We start from the raw sequence: 22,145 nt of genomic DNA, 5'->3' as shown, positions 1-22,145 counted from the left end.
AAATAACTCAAATTAATAAAATATAATTGTCTTGCGCTCGCCAAGACTTGAATCTGCGACCACCAGCTTGCTAGTCGAGAGATTTGATCTTCGACCACCAATTTTATTATATAAGAAAATTTGTTAAATATCCATATTTGCAACATGGTCATACATGGTTTTAGCACACATACATCTCAAGGATCTCATTTCTACAGCTTTCAGTCTATTTCCACCCTTCCTCTTATCAGTTGTTCTTCAGTGTCGGAATCAGCACTCCATTGTGGACTGCTAGACAACCTTAATAGCGTCAACCGCGTTTAGTCCTTGATTGGTTGAGTTTCATACATTCGCCCTTCTTCCAATATCATCACACTTTTCATCTCTCGTGAACATATTTCGCAACTATAAAAACTCATTCACTTGAGAATGCTCCAAGAATTCATCATTCGCAACTTGTCAACGATAAGGGACAGGATGAAGAATGCAAAAACAGGTATTAGTTACGTCAGATATATTTTTGGATGTATTTATTGTTTTATTATTGACTGATCAATAAAACGTCTCATTAATTGATTGATTGCCGTTCTGTTCTACTCGTTCCTTAATCCAGTCGATATAACTGGCCACCCTCGTGTAGACGGTCGGTTTGCCCGGCCTGACGCAACCCTGGGACCAGGAGGTGAGCCCCACGAGGGTGTTATTGACAGTGAGGGGGCCCCCAGAGTCCCCGTTGCAGGCGCCCCTTCCTCCTTCGGGGACCCCGGCGCAGATCATGCCAGAGGTCACTGTGGAACGGGTTGTCGCTCTGCACACGATTTGGTTGATGATTTGTATCAGGACGGATTGTAGGGCTGTTGGAGCGGGACCGTCCTCCTAAAATCATCAAATATACAATTTTCAAATTATTTCAAAAGAATCCATGTTTTTTGCAAATCTTGTTAAATATCATAGACATATGAATATTAGTAGACCTGCCCTAAGTGATTAAAAGCGTATTATCCCCACTCCCCATACCGGTTCCATTGGCGCCGGCTGTGCTCGCGCATGGCCTCAAGTGAAATTTGAAAACGTGACGTCATCATTCTTGTGCGAACTATGGTCGAGGCATCATCGGTTCATTTTACGAAATAACACTGCAAAATGTTGACTTGTGATATGAAAACTTGTAAAAATAGATGTGAAAAAGAGAATAAACCCAATTGTCGTATTACATTCCATAAGTAAGCATTATTTTACTTTATTTTAAGCATATTCACATCGTATAATATGGATCAGTTTTAGAAACATATACTATCACATCACAATGTAGCGATTCTCAAGTGTGCTCATCGTTGTTTACTGGGGTAAGTAAATTATGAAACATTTGTAAAAGTGTCTTAACTAAATACTCTGAAACTAACTACGACTCTGAAAATAGAAGCTGCCTTACTTTGCCGAATTTGGACTTCGCAAATTAGTTCATAACGTGGCGAGTAATTTGCGCTCCCATGTAAAAATGTCTATTCATTCAAAAGCAGATTTACTTTTAAGAACTAAATGGTGATATTATAATGCGAGATGCCTATTTACTGTCAGATTGATTTATTGACGAATCACAGTCAGCCTTACCCCCTTCGTTCTTCAACAGTTGATTTTACCCCTCGCCATTATCTTCTCGTCTATTAATTCCTATGTCTGTATTAAATATTTAAATTGGGATTTGTTGTTGATTTCATACCGTACCGAGTGGGATTGACACTGTTAACCGAGGTACGTGTGACGTCACACGTACCCTGTTTTGACGGGCTTTGAAAAATGCTAACTTTGAATACTCATATTTAAGTTAAGAGGAACATATATATTTTTTAAAATGAAGATGAATTATTAGGGTATGTTGTGAGGTTGCAGGGGTTTGGGGGTAAGGTGGGAAAGTACCAGGCTATTCAGGTCTGGTAAACCAATTCAAGCTACGATTCTGAATGTTATTCTGTTGTATTTCACCAGTACGATACTTACGGAGAGCCTTCCCCAGCCCGTGTTGATGGCTGCAGAGTCATCCTCTACCGTGTCACCCTGAAGGGGCAGGCGGATGGGGGAAGCCGTGCCGATGGTGATGGGCTCCGACAGGAAGAGCAAGCCGATGTCGTGCTCGGCAGTGATAACACTGAAGTCGGCGTGGAAGATGATTTTAGAAGGTTCTATGAGCTGTCCGCCCTCGCTGTTGTTGGCTGATCCTACGCGAACAAGGAGATTTTCAGGCTTCTTTCTGGAAATAGATAAGTCTTAAGTTATTATTACAGACCAATACGTAAACTAAACTAACGCCGATTCTCCGTGGGGGTAGGCAGAGAGGATGAACCTACACACAACTCTGTTTTGGAACACGCTCATGCTGCGTCGCGGTGATAATACAGAGGCTTGAAGTCCACGTACCAATATTTCATGAGAGAATTATATTAATTACTTAAATTACACCTACGCAATTACTCTTACTTAAATTACACCTACTGCTATTACATCTTTTTAAAATTATACCTAGTGCAATTACACCTACTTAAATTACACCTACTGCAATTACATATTATTAAATTAACACTCAAAACACTGTATTTCTCATACGCTCGTAGTATCCTTGAATACGCATCACAAGTGTGGAACCCAGGCTATGCAATACATAAAAATAGAATTGAAAGTGTTCAAAATAGATTTTTAAGGTACCTTAATTTCCGCTCTTTTCGATCTCATATCAGTAATGAAGACTCTGCAAAGTTCTTCAATATACAGACGTTAACTTTCCGAAGAAATGTAGCAGATTTGGTAATGTTATTCAAAATTACACACAATTTAATCGATAGTCCTGATCTTCTTCAACGCCTATTATTCCATGTTCCCAATCGCAACAGCAGACAGTCGCTTACTTTTAATCTCCCTCATTGTAAGACAAATTCCAAACAAAACTCATTTATCTACAGATCCACACACTTTTTTAACTTAAATTATAACCATATTGACATATTTAACTCGACTTTACGCGACATAAAACAAAAACTCAATAATCAACAAAACTCAAACTAGTTCAATTCCTATATATTCCCGTCCTTTGCCTCTTAATCCTTATCCTATATTTCCCCCTCCTCCCCCCCACCCTCCTTTATTTTAATATTTTTAATATTTCCTAACTAAACAAGAAATTAATTTAAGAGAACATCTCTATGCCATTGTACACCATTGTAACACCATTAACTATTCATCAGTGGAAAGTTCATAATTGGCATAATTAATAATATTATTATTGTATCATTATATAATTACAGATTTGCTGTCAACTTTTCCAAATAAATAAATAAATAAATAAATTTGCACCTAGTGCAATTACACCTACTACTATTACATCTTCTTAAAATTACACCTAGTGCAATTACACCCACTGCAATTACATCTACTTAACATTACACCGAGTGCAATTACACCTACTTAAATTACACCTACTGCAATTACATCTACTTAAAATTACTGCTAGTGAAATTACACCTACTGCCACTATACCTAGTCCAATTACACCTAGTGCATTTACACCTACGGTAATAACACCCATCAAAAATCTGATTTTGATGACAGGTTTAAATTTAACTATTTAATCGAAACGGAACGACAGGTTTCAAAACCAAAGGTTTCTTCGTCATGATGAATGTATAATGGAAATTATAATTTATTTAGTTTATTACAAAGCTTTGGAGAACGCTTTGCATAATCAACGACATCATTCAAGCACACATCGAAATAACTAGACAGAAAGTTCGCTAAAGCAAGGCAACGTTTTGCAGCGCAGTCCATTTTGGGACTTTTAGTAAAAGCGATCAAAAATCCGAACTGCCTTAAAATCGGGTGGCGTAGCGGTGCTAAAAATGAGCGAGGTGGGTAAATTATAACACACTTGTTCATCCGATTTGGGATTTGTAACGCGCCACTCCAGGCCGCTGCGCAGATAAGTGAAGTCCAAAAGTAAGGTAATTAATGGTTTACCAGCCCATTCCATTGCGAGACTATTCTGTAATAACTTACCTGAGCAGACAGTGGGCGGCCGTCAGCACCACAGTGGGGGAGATGATGCTTCCCCCGCAAGTGTGGGACAGGGAGCGGGCGGTACCGGACACCACGAGGATAGAGGCGCTCCAAGGAGCTTCGCTGATGGGGATGTCCTCCCCGCCCACTATCCTACCCATCTTCCCCGCCCATGGGATGCCACGGAAGATGGGATAGACGGAGGCTGAAAAGGAGACCAATTAGAATCAAACGTACCCATTTCGCTTGTTGGTGATTTGATGTGATGTTTATTTATTTAACGCCCAGAGGGCTTTTACATGTAGGTGGTACAATTTTGATGACAGACAATTTTGAAACATGGAAAAGAAATAATAAAAATAATTACATTAAAATAGTATATTAAAGTATAAGTGGATAAACAGGTCTTTAAAACACGCGCGATTTTTCGAGCACGACGGCGTAGCCGAGTGCTCGAAATAAAGCAAGTGTTTTAAAGACCAGTTATCCACGAATACTTTACGCTATTTTTTTTATTGGTACACTTTGAAAACATAAATATTGATATTATTATTAAAAATTTGGAAATAAGAACTATTAATGAATTCGTGATGTGACATCACAATATCTTGTTGTCATGGAAATGAAAAACACAAACATTAATTTGCAATCTGTCACATAAGATTAATAGTTGAATTTATAGTTAAAAGTTGACATTTAGACTTCACATTTTGTTGATTTGTTGATGTTGCCATGGTAACTTTAAAAAACGCGCGTTCCATAAAGTGCGATTTAAACACGCTAGAGCGTACTTTAAATGAGTAAAAAAGGGCACCAATAAAAAAATAAATCTTTTACGTGATCCACAAAATTCGTAAGTTAATATTAAATATATCGACATCACCTAAGTATTGGTTTCCCATAGTGTGAAACCGTTGTATTGGGGAGTTCGCAATGTAATTGCGCTTATGTGTGTTGCAGTGGAATAGTGTATTTTGTCGTGTTGTTATTGTAGGTATTCGTAGGTTTATGAGTTGCAGAAGTTCGCAACAGTCGAATTTAGAGTTTTGAATAAAAAAGTTAAGTCGTTTATTTTACGTCTGTCTTCCAATGTGTGTATTTTTAGAGTATTTAATAAGAAATCATGTGAAATTTTCTTGCGTAATTTTTTTCATTATTATTTTTAATTATTTTAATTTGAACAGATAGGCATATAAATCATATCATAAAACTGTTTGCTCTTAAAGAACAGAGAGTTGAATTAAAATGTAAGTTGGTAGTGAACAATAATAATTAGGTTTCTTTATGTGTTTATTATATATAATTTCTTTTAACTTACAAAAATCTACATTTATGTGTATTTTAGACAAGCGATTAAGTAGGTACCAACATTATTTAATAATTTTATTACAATAATTCCATATTTGAAATGTGCATTTTTTTGTTTAAATTTTTGATAAGTATTTTAAATTTATTAACGGTATACATTTGAAAGATAAATCTCTGACGTGTCTCTAATTTGTCAAGAAAAAATATAATTACATTACAACGAAATAAGTCGGTACAAATTGAAAAGTATACAAATTAGTACGCAAAAAATAGCACTTGGTTTCAACTTAATTATGTACTACAAGAAATAACTATTTGTGTCGTGGGAGATGGTAAAAGATGCATTAAAGTTCAATTTTTCTTAATCAAAGTTAAGTTTGAAGTTTAGTAAATTGGCATAAATTATTAAAATAACCCATAATACCCTAAAAACATGTTTTGTGCGTGTTTCCTTGTACCCCGACTTGAATAGTTATCTCCATTAGATATGTTGAAATCAATGTTGTTTTTATATAGATCGGAATTCGACAAGTTTACCAAATTTAATAAAGTGTATACATAAGTACCTACACTCTTTTAATAATCTTTAAAAGTACACAAATTTAAAAATCTTTAAAAGTTCAACAATTTAATAAACCTGAAAAGTACACGGTAATTATTTACCTACGACTACCGTTTGAGAAAATATTCCGTACGAGACACTATTTTGACACACCGAGTTCTCGCATACTTCGCGTTTATTTGTGTAGTGGCAGTGTAGGAAACATGAAAGGCATAATCGGCATAATAGACAATTTTTCGAGATCGCTAGACACGCACCCGTTAATTGTTAGGCGATCAACTTTGATACCAAACATCAGATGAATTTAGTATCTTAATATTTAAAGGTTTACTACACAGACATAGGAATTAATAGACGAGAAGATAAAGGCGAGGGGTAAAATCAACTGTTGAAGAACGAAGGGAGTGAAGATGACTGTGATTCGTCAATAAATCAATCTGACAGTAAATAGGCATCTCGCATTATAATATCACCATTTACTTCTTAAAAGTAAAATCTGCTTTGAATGAATAGACATTTTTACATGGGAGCGCAAATTACTCGCCACGTTATGAGCAAATTTGCGAAGTCCAAATTCGGCAAAGTAAGGCAGCTTCTATATTCAGAGTCGTAGTTAGTTTCAGAGTATTTAGTTAAGACACTTTTATAAATGTTCATAATTTACTTCCCAGCAACCAACCAGCTTTGTGTTTCGCGTCCAGACGTTTCTCGATGTGATAGTAACAACTGATTCATATTATACGATGTGAATATGCTTAAAATAAAATAAAATAATGCTTATATATGGAATGTAATACGACAATTGGGTTTATTCTCTTTTTTCGCATCTATTTTTACCAGTTTTCATAGTACAAGTAAACATTTTGCCGTGTTATTTTGTAAAATGAACCGATGATGCCTCGACCATAGTTCGCACAAGAATGATGACGTCACGTTTTCAAATATCACTTGAGGCCGTACGCGAGCCCAGCCGGCTCAATGGAACCGGTATGGGGAGTGGGGATAATACGCTTTTAATCACTTAGGGCAGGTCTACTAATATTCATATGTCTATGGTTTACTACGATTTTTTTAAAATAAAACGTTTTCATTTTAGGTAAGGTTGGGTTATTATAGGTTATTACAGGTTAGATTAGGTTATTTTGGATTATTATATGTTAGATTAGGATAGGTTAGGTTGGATTATTATATGTTAGATTAGGATAAATTAGGTTAGGTTAGGTTGGATTATTATAGATTAGATTAGGATAGGTTAGGTTAGGTTAGATTAATATATTTGTTAGATTAGGATAGGTTAGGTTAGGTTAGGTTGGATTAATATATATGTTAGATTAGGATAGGTTAGGTTAGGTTAGGTTGGGTTATTATAGGATAGTTTAGGTTGGATTATTATAGGATAGGTTAGGTTGGGTTATTATAGGATAGTTTAGGTTAGATTATTATAGGATAGGTTAGGTTAGGTTAGGTTGGATTAGGTAGAATTAAATCACAAACCAGTCTATACAAACCTAGCGTAGCCCACAAACTACTTGAAAACTGCGATATAACTCTAAAGGGGACGCGAGCAGGCGTTATTAAAGGGGCATTTTTTTGTAACAGGAAATAACATGGAAAAAAGGTATTAGAATTAAATCACAAACCAGTCTATACAAACCTAGCGTAGCCCACAAACTACTTGAAAACTGGGATAAAACTCTAAAGGGGACGCGAGCAGGCGTTATTAAAGGTTCCCCAACATTTATAGTAACTTTTAGTAATAATTTAATAATATAACTAAATTCAAGTATTAATTCAAAGTAATCATTCCATATTTACTGTGAAGTGGAATTCGTAACCTTTACCAAAAAACCTTTCCTTAATACGTTAATTTTAATAAATAATTTTTTATTTACAATATTTTTTGTATAAATAAATGAACACATCATTTAAAAAAATGTTTTTCATTGTCTATGATATAAAAAAACCGTTTTACCATATAAATTTTAAAAACTATCCGATTGTGTTTTTTAATTGTTATGTTGGCAGTGCCCTACACTACGTAATAACAAACGCGAAGTATGCGAGAACTCGGTATGTCAAAATAGTGTCTCGTACGTAATATTTTCTCAAACGGTAGTCGTAGGTAAATATTTACCAAGTACACAAATTTAATAATTTTTACAGTTAAATTAATTGAATAAATGCAAATGTAATAATATTTAAAAGAACATTAATTTAAATAAAATAAAAACTTGAAAAGTACACAAATTTAATAATTTTCAAAGTACAAAAAGTTAAATAATCTTTAAAAGTACACCAATTTAATAAACATAAAAAGTACACAAATTTAATAATCTTTGAAAGTACACAAATTAAATACGCTTTAAATGTAATCAATGTCTTACCCTGTGCTGAGACGAGGCAAACCAAGAAAATCGTAATACGATACATCTTCGCTAAATAAATGATGTTTGTCCAATATTAATTAGATTTACGTTTTAAATTTAACTACGTTGATAGATTAATTTATCAATCAGATTATTTGGATAAGATTGCAATGTGACGTGTTCTTTTAACTTAATATTACTTTTTATCACATTAACGACGACCTCTTATCACGATATCTTATCAAAATACTGTAGGTGATAATATTTGTGATCGATTCTGTGCATCAAAACCACTGGTGACTGGATAACTCTCAAAAACACAATTCAACACACATTTAAAAAGTGATATATAGTCATGAAAAGTGATGAAACAAAACCAAGGTTAACAAGATTACGTAGTTTATGTTTATAGGTTAGTTTTTTTTCATCGCCTTTAATGATTTTTATTTCACTTCTTAAAGATGTCCTTGTGTTCAGTCATCATGGAAACAAAATCACTGAAAAGATAATCAGATAGAAGTGTATTATAGGAGTGTCTATTTGGCCCAAGCTTGTTCAATTCCCCCCCCCCCCTGGTGAAATTGGTTTGAAACTTATGAAGTTTTTTTTTTAATTCTAATTTTTTCTTCTAACTCAGCAAACTTATTTTGTGGCACCATTTTAATTAAAAATTAATAAAATACTTCGTTTTAACCACTTTTATTGTTTATTACCAACATGTTTCATGAGCAACGCTCACTTCTTCAGGGTTTTTGATAAAACTTGTTTTAAACCTAGCGTAGCCGCTAAACTAATTGAAAACTGGGATGTTTTTCTTGCCTTGACGCGAGCAGGCGGTATAAAAGGGACACTTTCTTTTGGATCACAAACCATGTTACACAAACCTAGCGTAGCCGCTAAACTAATTGAAAACTGGGATGTTTTTCTTGCTTTGACGCGAGCAGGCGGTATAAAGGGGGCATTTTCTTTTTCATCATAAACCATGTTACACAAACTTAGCGTAGCCGCTCAACATCGCAGAAATAGTTAACTTAAATAAAATTTGAACGTAAAAAAATAAAATCCAGCTAATAAATTTCAATCACAACGCACACAATGCATGCATGTTAGGTAAATACTAATTTGACGGAATTTTTTAACATTAAAAAAAAACGTCCGCGCGATTAGGTCTCTAGCTACTTCTAGCCGTTCGTTTCGTCCTATAGTAACAGAAATACCAACAAAACAAAATGACATTTGACAGTAAAGTTTGAAAATGGACGGTCTCGTTTCACAAAACGAAAGCTAATTTTAATTTTACGTAATTGAAATTTTTATTGCAATATTTTCCACCTCCCCGAAGGTTAAAAGTTGTGTCGTACAGTAATTAAGGTGAATCTAAAGGTTTTATCTAAAAAATATTCATAATAAGCGAGGCCAGCGCGATCGAAATTTTACCTTTTTTCTGGTAATGAATTAAAAATTTTTACTCCGAGATATTCAGGATTGAACTGTCCTATTGTTTTTTACATTTCGGAGTAGGAAGTATAGACGTTTGCCTAAGAATTCTGTTATTTGTAAAGGGTGCACCTTTATTTCATGAATATTATTTTTATAAATTTGTAGTGTTGCATGATAGAAGTATATTGCACTTAATTTTCTGACCTTAAATTGTTTGAATAAAAGTTTTATGTACTTAAATAAAATTAGTAAAAGTAGACTGGGGTAGATGTAATGTCGATGAATGAAAATGCAATTCGAGTTAAAAAGAAATAGCGGTGCAATTAGTGCGGCAAGTTCGCAAATTCTCATCACTGAGCGCAACTTCTATTAGACACGATTGAATCGTACGGTAATCTCGTGACAGTGATTTAGTTTTAGTTTTCTCTCGGGTCGGGGCGGGTCGGGACGGGTCAGGACGGGCTTTACATTTAAACAAATAAAACATTAGGAAGAAGAATCTCAAGTAGTTTGTTACGCAAATATTTACAAACGCACAGAAGTGCGCACACCTTCTGAAGAATAATTCAATGGATCCATTGTTCCTAGTGAGAAATAGCTCCGTATTGATAGTCGGCAAATCTTTGTTACATATTCAACTAATAAAACATAAGGCTTATTACGACAGCCATTACGATTACGAGTCCATTGTGCATTGTGCGTTGTATCACTGAGAAACGAGGATATAATCGAACTAGTGAGATATTTAACAACATTACATATTCTCTCCCCTCAGATGTTAGTAGGAACTATGACAATATTTATCAGTGTGAAATTCCATTCTACAAAAAGTTCGTATGTACTCCAATAGACATATTTTTATTTGGCAAACCTGAATTGAATTGTATTTTATTCTCCAACTATTTTTTCTAAATTATGCATTGGCAACCCTGCTAAAAAAGATCAGTTCATCGGAAAACGTGTTCCAAATATAAATAACCTTGTAATTAAACAATAATGTATCCGAAAATTCTACCTAATTATTCATGGTTTTATTATTATCTTTGTAAGTTTGCTTTAAACAGCAAATTAATTAAACGTACTTCAATTAAGCAAAAGTTAATAAAAAAATATAAATAAAATGACTAAGTTTGATAAACAAATAACGGAAGCATTAATTTTTTGATTAATAATCCAGCTGATTATTTTAATCGAAAGATTAATTAAAAGAAGTAAATAATGATTAATACAACACAATGAATACATATCTGTTAGATAAGATAAGCCTTGAAACCTCTAGAAATTATTCAGAAGTCTATCATTAACACATTCTTTGCGGGAAACGAGAAAACTCGTCATACGCCTTTTTACAGTAAGACGCGGGAGACGAGTTTACTCGTTTTGTTGGAGCAAAGCGCTAAACTTGTAAACAAGGGGTTTTAAATGGGTGCGGGGTCATGTGTTTTCTATTGTCGTCGATACCCGATCTATCTACCTGTCAATACAATGAGTTTGAAGCACAACAAAAAAATTAGATCGCTGTCGCGTATGTTCCGCTCACAAACTACGCAGTGAAACGCGGTACATGTGCAAGTTTTGCAATGTGCCCCTGCATAAAGGAAAGTGTTTCGAACGCTATCACATATTGAAACACTATTAGGTTATAGTTTTTTTATATGTATTGAAAATTTCTAAATAATCTTGTAATTTTGTATGAATAAATTTCGATATGTTATTTCGATTATAAAATACTGTTTTTTCTATGATTCCCAAGAAAGTAGAAAGTTTTTGTTCATAAAAAAAGGAATTACACATACATTGCTAAGTAAATAAATAGAGACAAACACTGAAAGTTTCATCGAAAAATATCAAATAGATCATAAGATATGAATATTTTGCGGAAAGTCTAATTTTGGCGCTAAAAATTAAAAAAAAAACACCCGCGCTTCGCCCCCAATTTGGCGGTAAAATGCCCGACCATATAGTGTTAAGATAATGCACCAGAAGACTAAGACATATCCCACTGATCAATTGTTTCAGGAAACTGACATTATGGAACTAAGGCGGATCTACTGTGTCCAATTTCTGAAATTTATATACACTCGTCCTTATAATTTCTGTAATAATCCAAATCGTTCTAACCAGAGACACAACATATGCATGTACAGTATGTACACAGTGCCTCACTGCAAAACTAGGCTAGCCCAAAGACACATTAACTATATTGGCCCAAAATTGTTTAATTCTTTGCCTAGTTCCATCAAGATGTGCCAAAACCTAAACTCGTATAAAATAAATGTCAAAATCTGGGTAAAAAATTATCTGGAAGTGAGAGAATTTTTTCTATAATTTATACTACGAATATGATACCTAAAATATGACATTACCACAGACATAGGAATTAATAGACGAGAAGATAATGGCGAGGGGTAAAATCAACTGTTGAAGAACGAAGGGCGTAAGGCTGACTGTGATTCGTCAATAAATCAATCTGGCAGTAAATAGGCATCTCGCATTATAATATCACCATTTACTTCTTAAAAGTAAAACGTGCTTTTGAATGAATAGACATTTTTACATGGGAGCGCAAATTACTCGCCACGTTATGAACAAATTTGCGAAGTCCAAATTCGGCAAAAAAATTCGGTTGCATTTTCAGAGTCGAATATTTCGTTTAAGTATTTAGTTAAGACACTTTTATAAATGTTCATAATTTACTTCCCAGCAACCAACCAGCTTTGTGTTTCGCGTCCAGACGTTTCTCGATGTGATAGTATATGTTTCTAAAACTGATCTATATTATACGATGTGAATATGCTTAAAATAAAGTAAAATAATGCTTATATATGGAATGTAATACGACAATTGGGTTTATTCTCTTTTTCAAATCTATTTTTACAAGTTTTCATAGTACAAGTCAACATTTTGCCGTGTTATTTCGTAAAATGAACCGATGGTGCCTCGACCATAGTACGCACAAGAATGATGACGTCACGTTTTCAAATTTCACTTGAGGCCATACGCGAGCACAGCCGGCTCCAATGGAACCGGTATGGGGAGTGGGGATAATACGCTTTTAATCACTTAGGGCAGGTCTACTAATATTCATATGTCTATGAGTTCTACGAATTAAACACCAAAACAATAAATAAAATATTCATTAAGTATGTCTTGTTGCGTCCCGTTTATAAGTTCACGTTTCTTAGCCATAGATATTGGAAAGATAAGACAAGGTGTATTAATATGATACGCATATTCATTTACACCTACATGTTTAAATATATATCTTTAAATAGATTAAAATAAAGTCGCTATCCGCATCTGTCTGTGCGCTTAGCTCTTAACCCTTTCACACCCGCATTATTGTTTCCACATAAATAAAATATGTAATGCTTGATAATAAATACCTCGGAAAATTATTTGTAAATTTTTGGTATTTTTTTTTTTTTTATAAATTATTTTATGTTAATTTTGCTTAACATTGGACGTGAGATGGTATTTTTTAAGTAGTAATGTAAAATAAACATAACACAAAAATAATACAAATAACTGTTTCATGCCAAAAATTCACATTTAGAAAGTAGTGATAGGTTTGAAACAAATAAAATCTTAACTAAAATTCTTTCAGAAATAAAGAAATAATCTAGGATAATAATCATTAAAAATTCGCCATACTAGTCGAACATATGTACGTCACTACCAGTGTTAATTTGAATGAACATTGAAATTCATTTACGATATTCTGGCAAATGACTGTGAACAGTGAATTGAACTGATGTTATTATTATAGAACACATCTTCATGTGTTAAAATATTTGTAATTCGAGTAGGAAATATTGATATCTCACCTTAAATTAAGTAATCAATGACGGCAGAAAATCTATGAAACTCACAATCAGCAGATGTCAAAATATTTATTTGTGGCGGGAATAAGGATTTCAACCGAGCGGAAAAAATAGACGCCACAGAAAAGATTACAAGCTACAAGAAAACAAAAACATGGATTTTCTAAATCGCTACCGTTACGGTAAAAAAAACACAAAGTTCGTGTTAATTTGAATTAACACTGGGACTAAAAGGGTTAAACCACGAAACGGATTTTGATAGGGTTTTCCAGTCAAAACCCTAGAAAATGATTGTTTCAAAATGGGGAATTATTGTATTTACGTAATTGAATTGATTCCAAGCTGGACATTAATCATCTAGATCAGGGGTCTCCAAACTACGGCCCGCGGGCCGTATCCGGCCCGCCAGTGTCTTCCATCCGGCCCGCGACATCTTATGACCAGTGTCTAAGAGTTAAGTTCTTTAGTTAGTCAATGGCTAAGAGGCTACATTGCGTCCACAAGTATCGCGCGAATATATCGAGAGGATTTTTTTGAAAAATCTTTATTTGATTCGCAATGATATCAAGGTCTGAGAAACGAGTATCAAAAATTATCTTCAAAGCTACGTTATCTAAAGCTATTTTTTCATCCCTGAAAAATCTATTGTCTACCCCCCTCCCATCCCTAGGACAGAAAATATGGATGTCTAGAAATTAATACGGTTTTGGCCCTCTGAACTCACTGGAGTAGTCAATGTGGCCCTCCGGCTGAAAAGTTTGGAGACCCCTGATCTAGATGATTGTACCTATATGGGTAGGCAGAGATCGATTTTGAAAAAAGATTGAAATAAATGCGTATTTTTTATTAAATCACAATTTAAAAAGCTTTAGTGAAAAAAACTATCACTTAACGCGTTCCAATAATTTATTTGTTAACTATCCCGCAGCCAAGTGGGGGAGTAGGTAGTACCCAAAATTACTATCCTTACATTAGCTTAACTACTTGACATCATTCTAGTATTTTACGTATTCCTGAGCAAATAAATATGTTACCATTAATAATTGATTGAATAATAGGGATTTATATAGTTTGAAAGCCCATAAGACAGAAAAATGCGTGGGGTCGTCCGAAGACTCACTTGGTTACAGGCGTTTTGTTTGGCATCTTGGCCTGTCAAGAGTTAATATCGTGTACGACTTTTGCCGAGCTGGTTTGTTCTTACTTCAAGTGTATTTTGTGCTGCGTGGTGAATCACCTCAGTATCTACGTTGATAAAATATTTTGTGTGTAAATAAATAAACAAGCCATAGTCAAAATTCATTTATATTTTTCACTTCTTATAATATGACTAATTAATTTTAAATATAATCTAGCAGCTCTTGTAATGGATAAGATTACCACAGCTATGCACAGATAAGATATAAATATTTTATGTAATGTACATAAATAATGTAGCTTCTGAATGTTTTCCTTTTCATTATCATTATTAACGACATTATGACGTGTAGCTTGAAATCGAAGATTTTATTTATTTATTTATACTGGGTTTTTACAGATGTTCTTTGCGTTACAGTTGTTACGTGAGAATTATCCAGTTACAAAAACTCAGTTAAGTTACAGACAAAAATCTATAAATTACATACATACAGATAAAAATGAAATTAAATACAGGTTACGTAAAATTATAAAACCAAACAAATAATAATATAAAATTAAACATAAGCGCAGTAAAATGACAAATAATACTAGGAGAGACAAGAGACACGAGAGTTACAGTGATACATAATATAATTATCTAAACATATCATTTAGCAGCAGCAGAACATTTTTTTCAAAGAATTCTCATACGCTCTGAGCTCACGGCCTTATTCAATTGAGCCTTCGTTCAATTGAGTCGACTCTTTCAGCCGTATGAAAATATTCAGCTGGTACCGTGACTCCCGCTCTCAATTGCAGCCAAGTGGGGGAGTAGGTAGTACCCAAAATTACTATCCTCCTTATATTAGCTTAAATACTTGACATAACATTTTAGTATTTTACGTATTCCTGCGCAAATACATAAGTTACCATTAATAATTGACTGAATAATTGAGATTTCTATAGTTTAAAAACCCATAAGACAGAAAAATGAATGGGGTCGTCCGAAGACCCAATTGGTTACAGATTTTTTTTTTGGCATCTTGGCCTGTCAAGAGTTAATCAAATGACTCATGACCCACCGCTAGTATGTATTTATAGTTAATCACAGGTGTTTACAAAATAAAACATATATTATATATTACAAAACTTGACATACAACAAAAAAACAATTGAACATACTTACAATAAAACTTGAACAAATTTAAAATATGTAATTAAAATAAATAAAATTAAAAAAAATTACATTCTTGTTTACATCGTAATTATATTAAAAAAATATGTTTACTAAAACACATTTTATTTTAATCGTTAATATTGCCGAGATAACAATTGGTAAGAGTATTAATTAGTACCTAAGGGAGATACATGCCGTTTTCCGTCACTTTCTTTCTTTTGAGAAATCCACATCTATTTATTAGCACTTTGTACGTGTACATTTTTTATTATATAGTCATTCCCATGTGACACATTTTTCCAACTGTCCATACTACAGATTTAAAAGTAATTGGATTACCTAATTAAGTCTATACACCGTGTTCCGTGCTCATACCGCGAAACTTTTGGTGGTGATGATTATTTAAAAAAAATCCCTTTAAGTTTTTTACACAAAGCAGTTATTGCCAAAAATAAAAATTTTCTAGTGTAACCCTAGCTTTACTTTTGCAATTCGCAATGATAACATCTCAGGCTGCTTATAAACATGACGAAAAAGCGCGAGCCGAACCACGAATTAAGGGACGAAGCAACCGCAAGCGACGTTTCAGTTTCGCGCATGTTTTTCATGTTTATACGCAGCATCAGAGGCGTTGTTACTAGGTAAAGTTAAACAAATAAAAGTGTGTAAAATCAATGTAATTTATAGAAGAGCTGACCGAGCGCGTAGAAATAATAATCATAAAGCTGTGTTTATACGAACGCTGTGTTTATACGAACGCTGTGTAAATCGCACAAAAATAAGAAATTTACCATAACGTTTTTATCTGGGGACTAATGGAAAAAGTGTTCCCCAAACACGTTGTATTATTAATAATACTGTAGGGTTTTCAGCTATAGGGTGTACTGTAGGATGTTCAGCTGTTCCAAAGTTGTAGTTTGGCGAGGCTGTCCGTGTTGACCCAAGTTATATTCAGTAGGTCATTCAGCCAATCTATGTGACTGGATACCTTGGTGTAGACACCGCCAGGTTCCATACTTTGGCATCCTTGACTCCACGAAAAGATTCCCACCATGACACCTTCCATGTCCATGAGAGCACCTCCAGTGTACGCGAAGCAGGTGTCCAGTTCTTCCTCGGGATCACCAGCGCAGATTACATCCTCATCAACTATTTCCATGCTGTTCTCTTGGCACAGCCCAACTTCCATGGTGATTGTTTCCACTTCTTGGAGCAATTCGTTAAATATGGTCTCAGTTTCCTCAATATCCTGGAAGAATGAAAAAAAAACAAAAACACTTTGGTATTATGATGGTAAAAGTTAACACAAATTTACAAGAGAGCAAAAATGCAGTTTTAAATTGTGTTGGCAAAATGTGATCAGAAAACATCGTAGAAGAATGAATGTCCCTTTAGTCATCTGTGCTGAACCAAGTGACTCCCAATGTTGTTGATTGTCTGAATGACTTAGCATACCAGTTTAACTTTCATCAGTTTCCTGGAGACACATCTGTGCTGAACCAAGGACTCCCAGTGCTGTCGACTGACTGAATGACCTCGGCACACCACTTTAACTTTCATCAACTTTCCTCCACCAATCGAAGAAGTGGAAGAAATAAAAAATGTGATAATGATTTCAACTGTATCTTTTTATCACGTCAAAAAATATACCATTTGAGAGGTTTTTTTAAGAAACTTCAAAACTGATAGTTTGATAATGCCTTCAGAAGGCAAAACAGCTCTCACACGTAATAATAATTACACCGTTTACAAATTCAATAAATAATGTTATTACATGCAAAGAGAAACATTAATTAAAATGGAGTAAAAAAATTAAAATTGATTACAACAAATAAAAACATTTTCTACATTAAAGCCTATCATACAAATATACTACAGGGTTTTCCAATAAGAGGTGTTATTTTGATATTCAATCGTAAAATATCAATGGTTTCGTTGCTTGTGTGGCACGTAGCGCCGTATTGTTGAAAGTAAACGTTGTCCAAATCAATACCATCCAATTCCGGCCATAAAAAATCATTAATCATCTCTCGATAGCGCAATCCATTCACCGTAACTGTTGCTCCAGCCTCATTTTCGACCAAGTAAGGTCCAATGACTCCGCCGGACAATAAACCGCGAGGATGGAGAAGCTTTTCAACAATAACTCTTGGGTTTTCCGAGCCCCAGATGCGACAATTTTGCTTGTTGACGAAGCCACCGAGGTGGAAATGGGCCTCATCTCTCAAGATGATTTGCATTTGATTCACTCAAGTGAATTTTAATAATTTCAATTGTTGAAGCGTGTATCGTTCCATTTTTATTAATGGCGTAGTTTCTACTTGTCAAATGTCAAAAAATGACAGCTTCAAAAGTAACATCTACCGAAATAGCGGGCTGTTCAAAATAACACCTCTTATTGGAAAACCCTATATTATTAAATTAGATTTTAATTAAATTTAAAAAAAATGTAAACGGAGTTCTACAAATTAAACACAAAAACGATAAATAAGTATATAGTTACCTCAAGCTGCCTAAACATCTTCCAGCCTATGGCAATGACATCTTCACCAATTTCGACAACATCTCCTTGAAGCGGAAGATGCACTGGCTTTGCCGTGTCAATGGAGATTGGCAAATCCAAATATATTAGTCCAATGTCGTTGGTGTGAAAGCGTGAGTCGTAATTCTCGTGGATCATCAGCCATTTAGGCTCGAAGAATTGTCCCCCAGAAGCGCTGAACGGCGATCCGACTCTTACGCGGTAATTGCGTATTGGATGGCTACGGGAACAAATTCACAAAATATGATTAAATGGACGTGCTTCCAAATTATTATAATCAATAATTAGTCACCTGAAATATCAATACAAATTGAAAATATCTCCCGAGTATAAATAAATGCCGCCGACGGGAATTGGACCCGCACCTTCTGATGTCCGGTCAGGTGCTCTGTACCACTGATCTACGTCGGTTTATTTCCAACACGCCAAATAATTTAATATGTACTAGTACTTCAATCAACAATTACTGCTTATTGTATTTTTTCACCTGTAAACAACCAACGTTATTTTTATAGGAAAGGCTTTGTTAATAATATTTTGGTGTTTTAAATAGCGCCGTTTTTGTGCAAAATGACCTAAAGGGCACTGTTAGTTTTCTTAGTTAATTCCCACTAGATGGCGTCGCGAAATATTATATCTACATTTGTTGGTGAAATATTTTGACTTAATTATATCTTAATTATAATATTTAATTATTGCTTATCCTTGATGCTATGCTTAAAACCTTGTCTTATAAACATTAGTTTATCTCTAAAAAATAAGGACAAATGCTTGATTAAAAAATCTTTGGAGCTAAGCTAGAAAACAGTTCAAACAGAATTAAGATGACTTATGATTTTGAATATTTAATAAGCATTAAGACATTGTAAGAAAGATTTTGTAGATTCCAAAGATTGCGATAAGCTGGACATTTAATTAATAAATATATACCGATGTGGTAAAAAAAAATCCGCTGCATTCATTCCCCGGCGGGATTGATGAGGTCCACAGGGCGACGCCTGAGATCCTAGACTGGCTGCCGACCTAGATTTTACCCTCTGACCCCACACCATACGAAAGAATAAGAAGAATTCGTGGATACTCTCAATACATTATCATTCTGTTTCACCATTCATAATTGAAGCGACGTTTTAATATCTTTAGCCGTTTTTTTGTTATTTGTTTTTGGGGTGTTATGCCGTGTTGCGCTAACTCCTTCCTAAAGAAACGTTGGCTAAACCAACGTTTCGGACAGCATTGCAGTGTCCATCATCAGGGCAGATGTGTTATTTGAGGTTGTGTTAAAATGTGAGCTTATGTATGAGGTTGTGATACCGTTGATGATAAGCTCACATTTTAACACAACCTCAAATAACACATCTGCCCTGATGATGGACACTGCAATGCTGTCCGAAACGTTGGCTAAAGAAGGAGTTAGCGCAACACGGCATAACACCCCAAAAACAAATAACAAAAATACTTTTGGCCGTGAAAATCTTAAATCATCTTTAGCCGTGACCAGATAGCCGGTTAATAATAATAATAATAATAATAACATGGAATTTATATAGCGCAGTTTAGTGTCATTTCACTTCAAGTGCGCTTAACTACTCGTATAACAAACTTTAAAAAAATGGTAATTCAGTGTTAATAGTTCTTAAAATTATTCCTACAGTGTGCCTTACCCAATACAGATCTAATCGGTTACCTCCCAACCTTCCCCTATCCAATCTCCTTTCCTTCCCAACTCCCATCGGCCTCAACGTACCCCGATTGGTGATTGGTGCCGGACAGTTGGGAACTTTTTTGGAGAATTCACATAATAAAAATTGACAGGGCGCCGAAAATCATAACTTAGTGCGTGCCCGCCTATAAGTTAGCCAGAGGAAGAGATGGAAAAGGATTGTTACCAAGGAAGAACCGAAGATTGTTACCGCAGCCAGTGGAGAGTATTTGTGGAGGAGGGTAAACCCCACCCTGGAATGTAGCCTTATGATTTAATGCGCACGAGATCTTTGTTGGAAGAATCCAACAAAGATCTCGTGCGCTATTATCGCTAATCCAACAAATCTCAGAAGTGGATCCAAAGACTGTGATGAACTAGACATGTTGAAGAATGCCAGAAGATGACAGGAGATCGAAAATTATGGCCACGCTGGAGGCCCAAATTAGACCTAGGATTAAGTGAACTGACTTAGTGAAAGAGGATTTGAGCAAGGTTGGAAGGACTGACGACTGCCTGGAGACGAATAGCGAGGGACCGCACCAGTATATGCACAGTGATGAAATGATTGACTCACTCGACAATGCACTGCGCGGCCGTGACAATAACTGTGGAAGACACTATAGCTCCGTAACAAAGGGGTAGGGTTTCCTCCTCCCGGTCTTCCAAGATCATCTGAATGGATGCGCTCCATGGTGCTTCGTCAATGTCTATATAGTATCCTCCGTCAATGTACGAGACTTCGTTATCTTCGTCATATGTGGAGGCTGAGGAAATAAACATAGTCAATTTTAAGTTATTATCACAATTTGGATAATATACTAATGTAAAGTACTGCTACTCTTCGTGATGTCGCAGATGACATGTAGCTATGGAGAGTGTCAGAAGGCCGCGGCAGATCAAGAGGGAAGAAAGGCTAGGGGACCTATGGCAACAATGGCCGACAGTGATGATATTCTCGTATCAAAGTAATTCATTATTTTTCATATTAAAATTATTTAAATTACATGCTTCTTGTGACGACATAGCCAGTATTGCCATCCAGCATTGTCAACAGTTTAAAATACGATAACAACACGGAAAGCAAGATAATAAGATGACAAATACACAATGACGCTGCAATAAATCTCAAAGTGGCAAGCAAAAAGCAAGACAATTGTATTCCTTTCGGTTTCGTAGTTTTACTACTACACTGTGTCATGTGCTGCCTCTAGGTAAAGTGCATTAAAAAGTGTCAAAATGTCCTCGCGTCTGATGACAAAATGTTTTCTCGATTGTCTCCTGAAGACCTTTACCGCCATTAGAGCAACTGAGATAGCGAAAGTAGCAACACAAAAGTATAAGGAGAACAACCTAATAGCAGTAGGTCGTCTCATACAGTATTCCGTATTCCTTCTGGTGTAAAAGAGTAAGCGTATCTTGTTATTTCAGCCACACCCGTGATGTAGAATGTGACATTCGACGCAAAAACAACACTATCATTTATTTATATTATTTGAATGTCTATCATCGTCAATGAACAACGTTTTAATTAAGAATTCACTGGAAACCTTACTTGCCACATTTTTTCTCGAGTTTGTGAGACAATAACGAGTCTAGATATATTGAAAAGTTATTGCAAACACATCTTTAAAAATATATAATTACGTTTGCTTACCCGTTGACAGCAGGCACACCACGATTAGAACAAATCTAAACATATTTATATTTTTTAATATTATATTTGAATGTTTCTTTATTCAGAATACAATATTTATCACAGTTATAATATTATTAGGAACTTAACCACATCACTAGGCACATGTGCAGACGTGTACACAACAATACAGATTGTGTCGAATTTTAATGGAACGAAACTTATCTATTGCCTTGAATATTTGTGTATATATACAAGTTCACTTTCTTAGTCATACTCGAGATTAGATAAGAAAATTATAATATAATATAAATGTGTGAATAAGTAAATGTAAGTTTTTTTAATTCTACAAATTTTTCGGATGTCTGGTAGTGTTGGAGATGCGTCAGATTTGCGTCAGATCTCCAAAGCGTGCGGCAACGTCAACACTGTCGGGTAAAAGGCGT

At 34.9% G+C, this 22,145-nt stretch overlaps 2 protein-coding genes across 2 annotated transcripts in view; one reads left to right on the top strand and one right to left on the bottom strand.

The window, feature by feature from the left end:
* LOC149410040 (uncharacterized) overlaps positions 1-22,145 on the top strand; it is a 229,895-nt gene that overhangs the window by 137,170 nt on the left and 70,580 nt on the right. The window lies entirely within an intron of this gene.
* Positions 488-8,353, bottom strand: LOC149410042 (vitellin-degrading protease-like). The gene is made up of 4 exons (XM_089648613.1): positions 8,278-8,353; positions 4,024-4,228; positions 1,978-2,227; positions 488-855 (listed from the first exon to the last, which is right to left on the bottom strand). Exons 1-4 carry the CDS (start codon positions 8,321-8,323, stop codon positions 532-534), a joined length of 825 nt encoding a protein of 274 aa, XP_089504739.1. The 5' UTR covers positions 8,324-8,353; the 3' UTR covers positions 488-531.

Source organism: Hesperophylax consimilis, chromosome 28 (assembly GCF_061612785.1).
Source record: "Hesperophylax consimilis isolate HC1 chromosome 28, BYU_Hcon_1.0, whole genome shotgun sequence".
NCBI lineage: Eukaryota > Metazoa > Arthropoda > Insecta > Trichoptera > Limnephilidae > Hesperophylax > Hesperophylax consimilis.
This window is presented reverse-complemented; position numbering and strand designations above follow the sequence as displayed.

Coding starts and splice junctions, on each gene's coding strand:
- LOC149410042 (XM_089648613.1), bottom strand. CDS start 8,323: ATGTATCGTATTACGATTTTCTTGGTTTGCCTCGTCTCAGCACAGG. Junction 4,229..8,277: donor TTGCCTCGTCTCAGCACAGG/GTAAGACATTGA, acceptor TCTCCTTTTCAG/CCTCCGTCTATCCCATCTTC. Junction 856..1,977: donor CGGGCTGGGGAAGGCTCTCC/GTAAGTATCGTA, acceptor TGATGATTTTAG/GAGGACGGTCCCGCTCCAAC.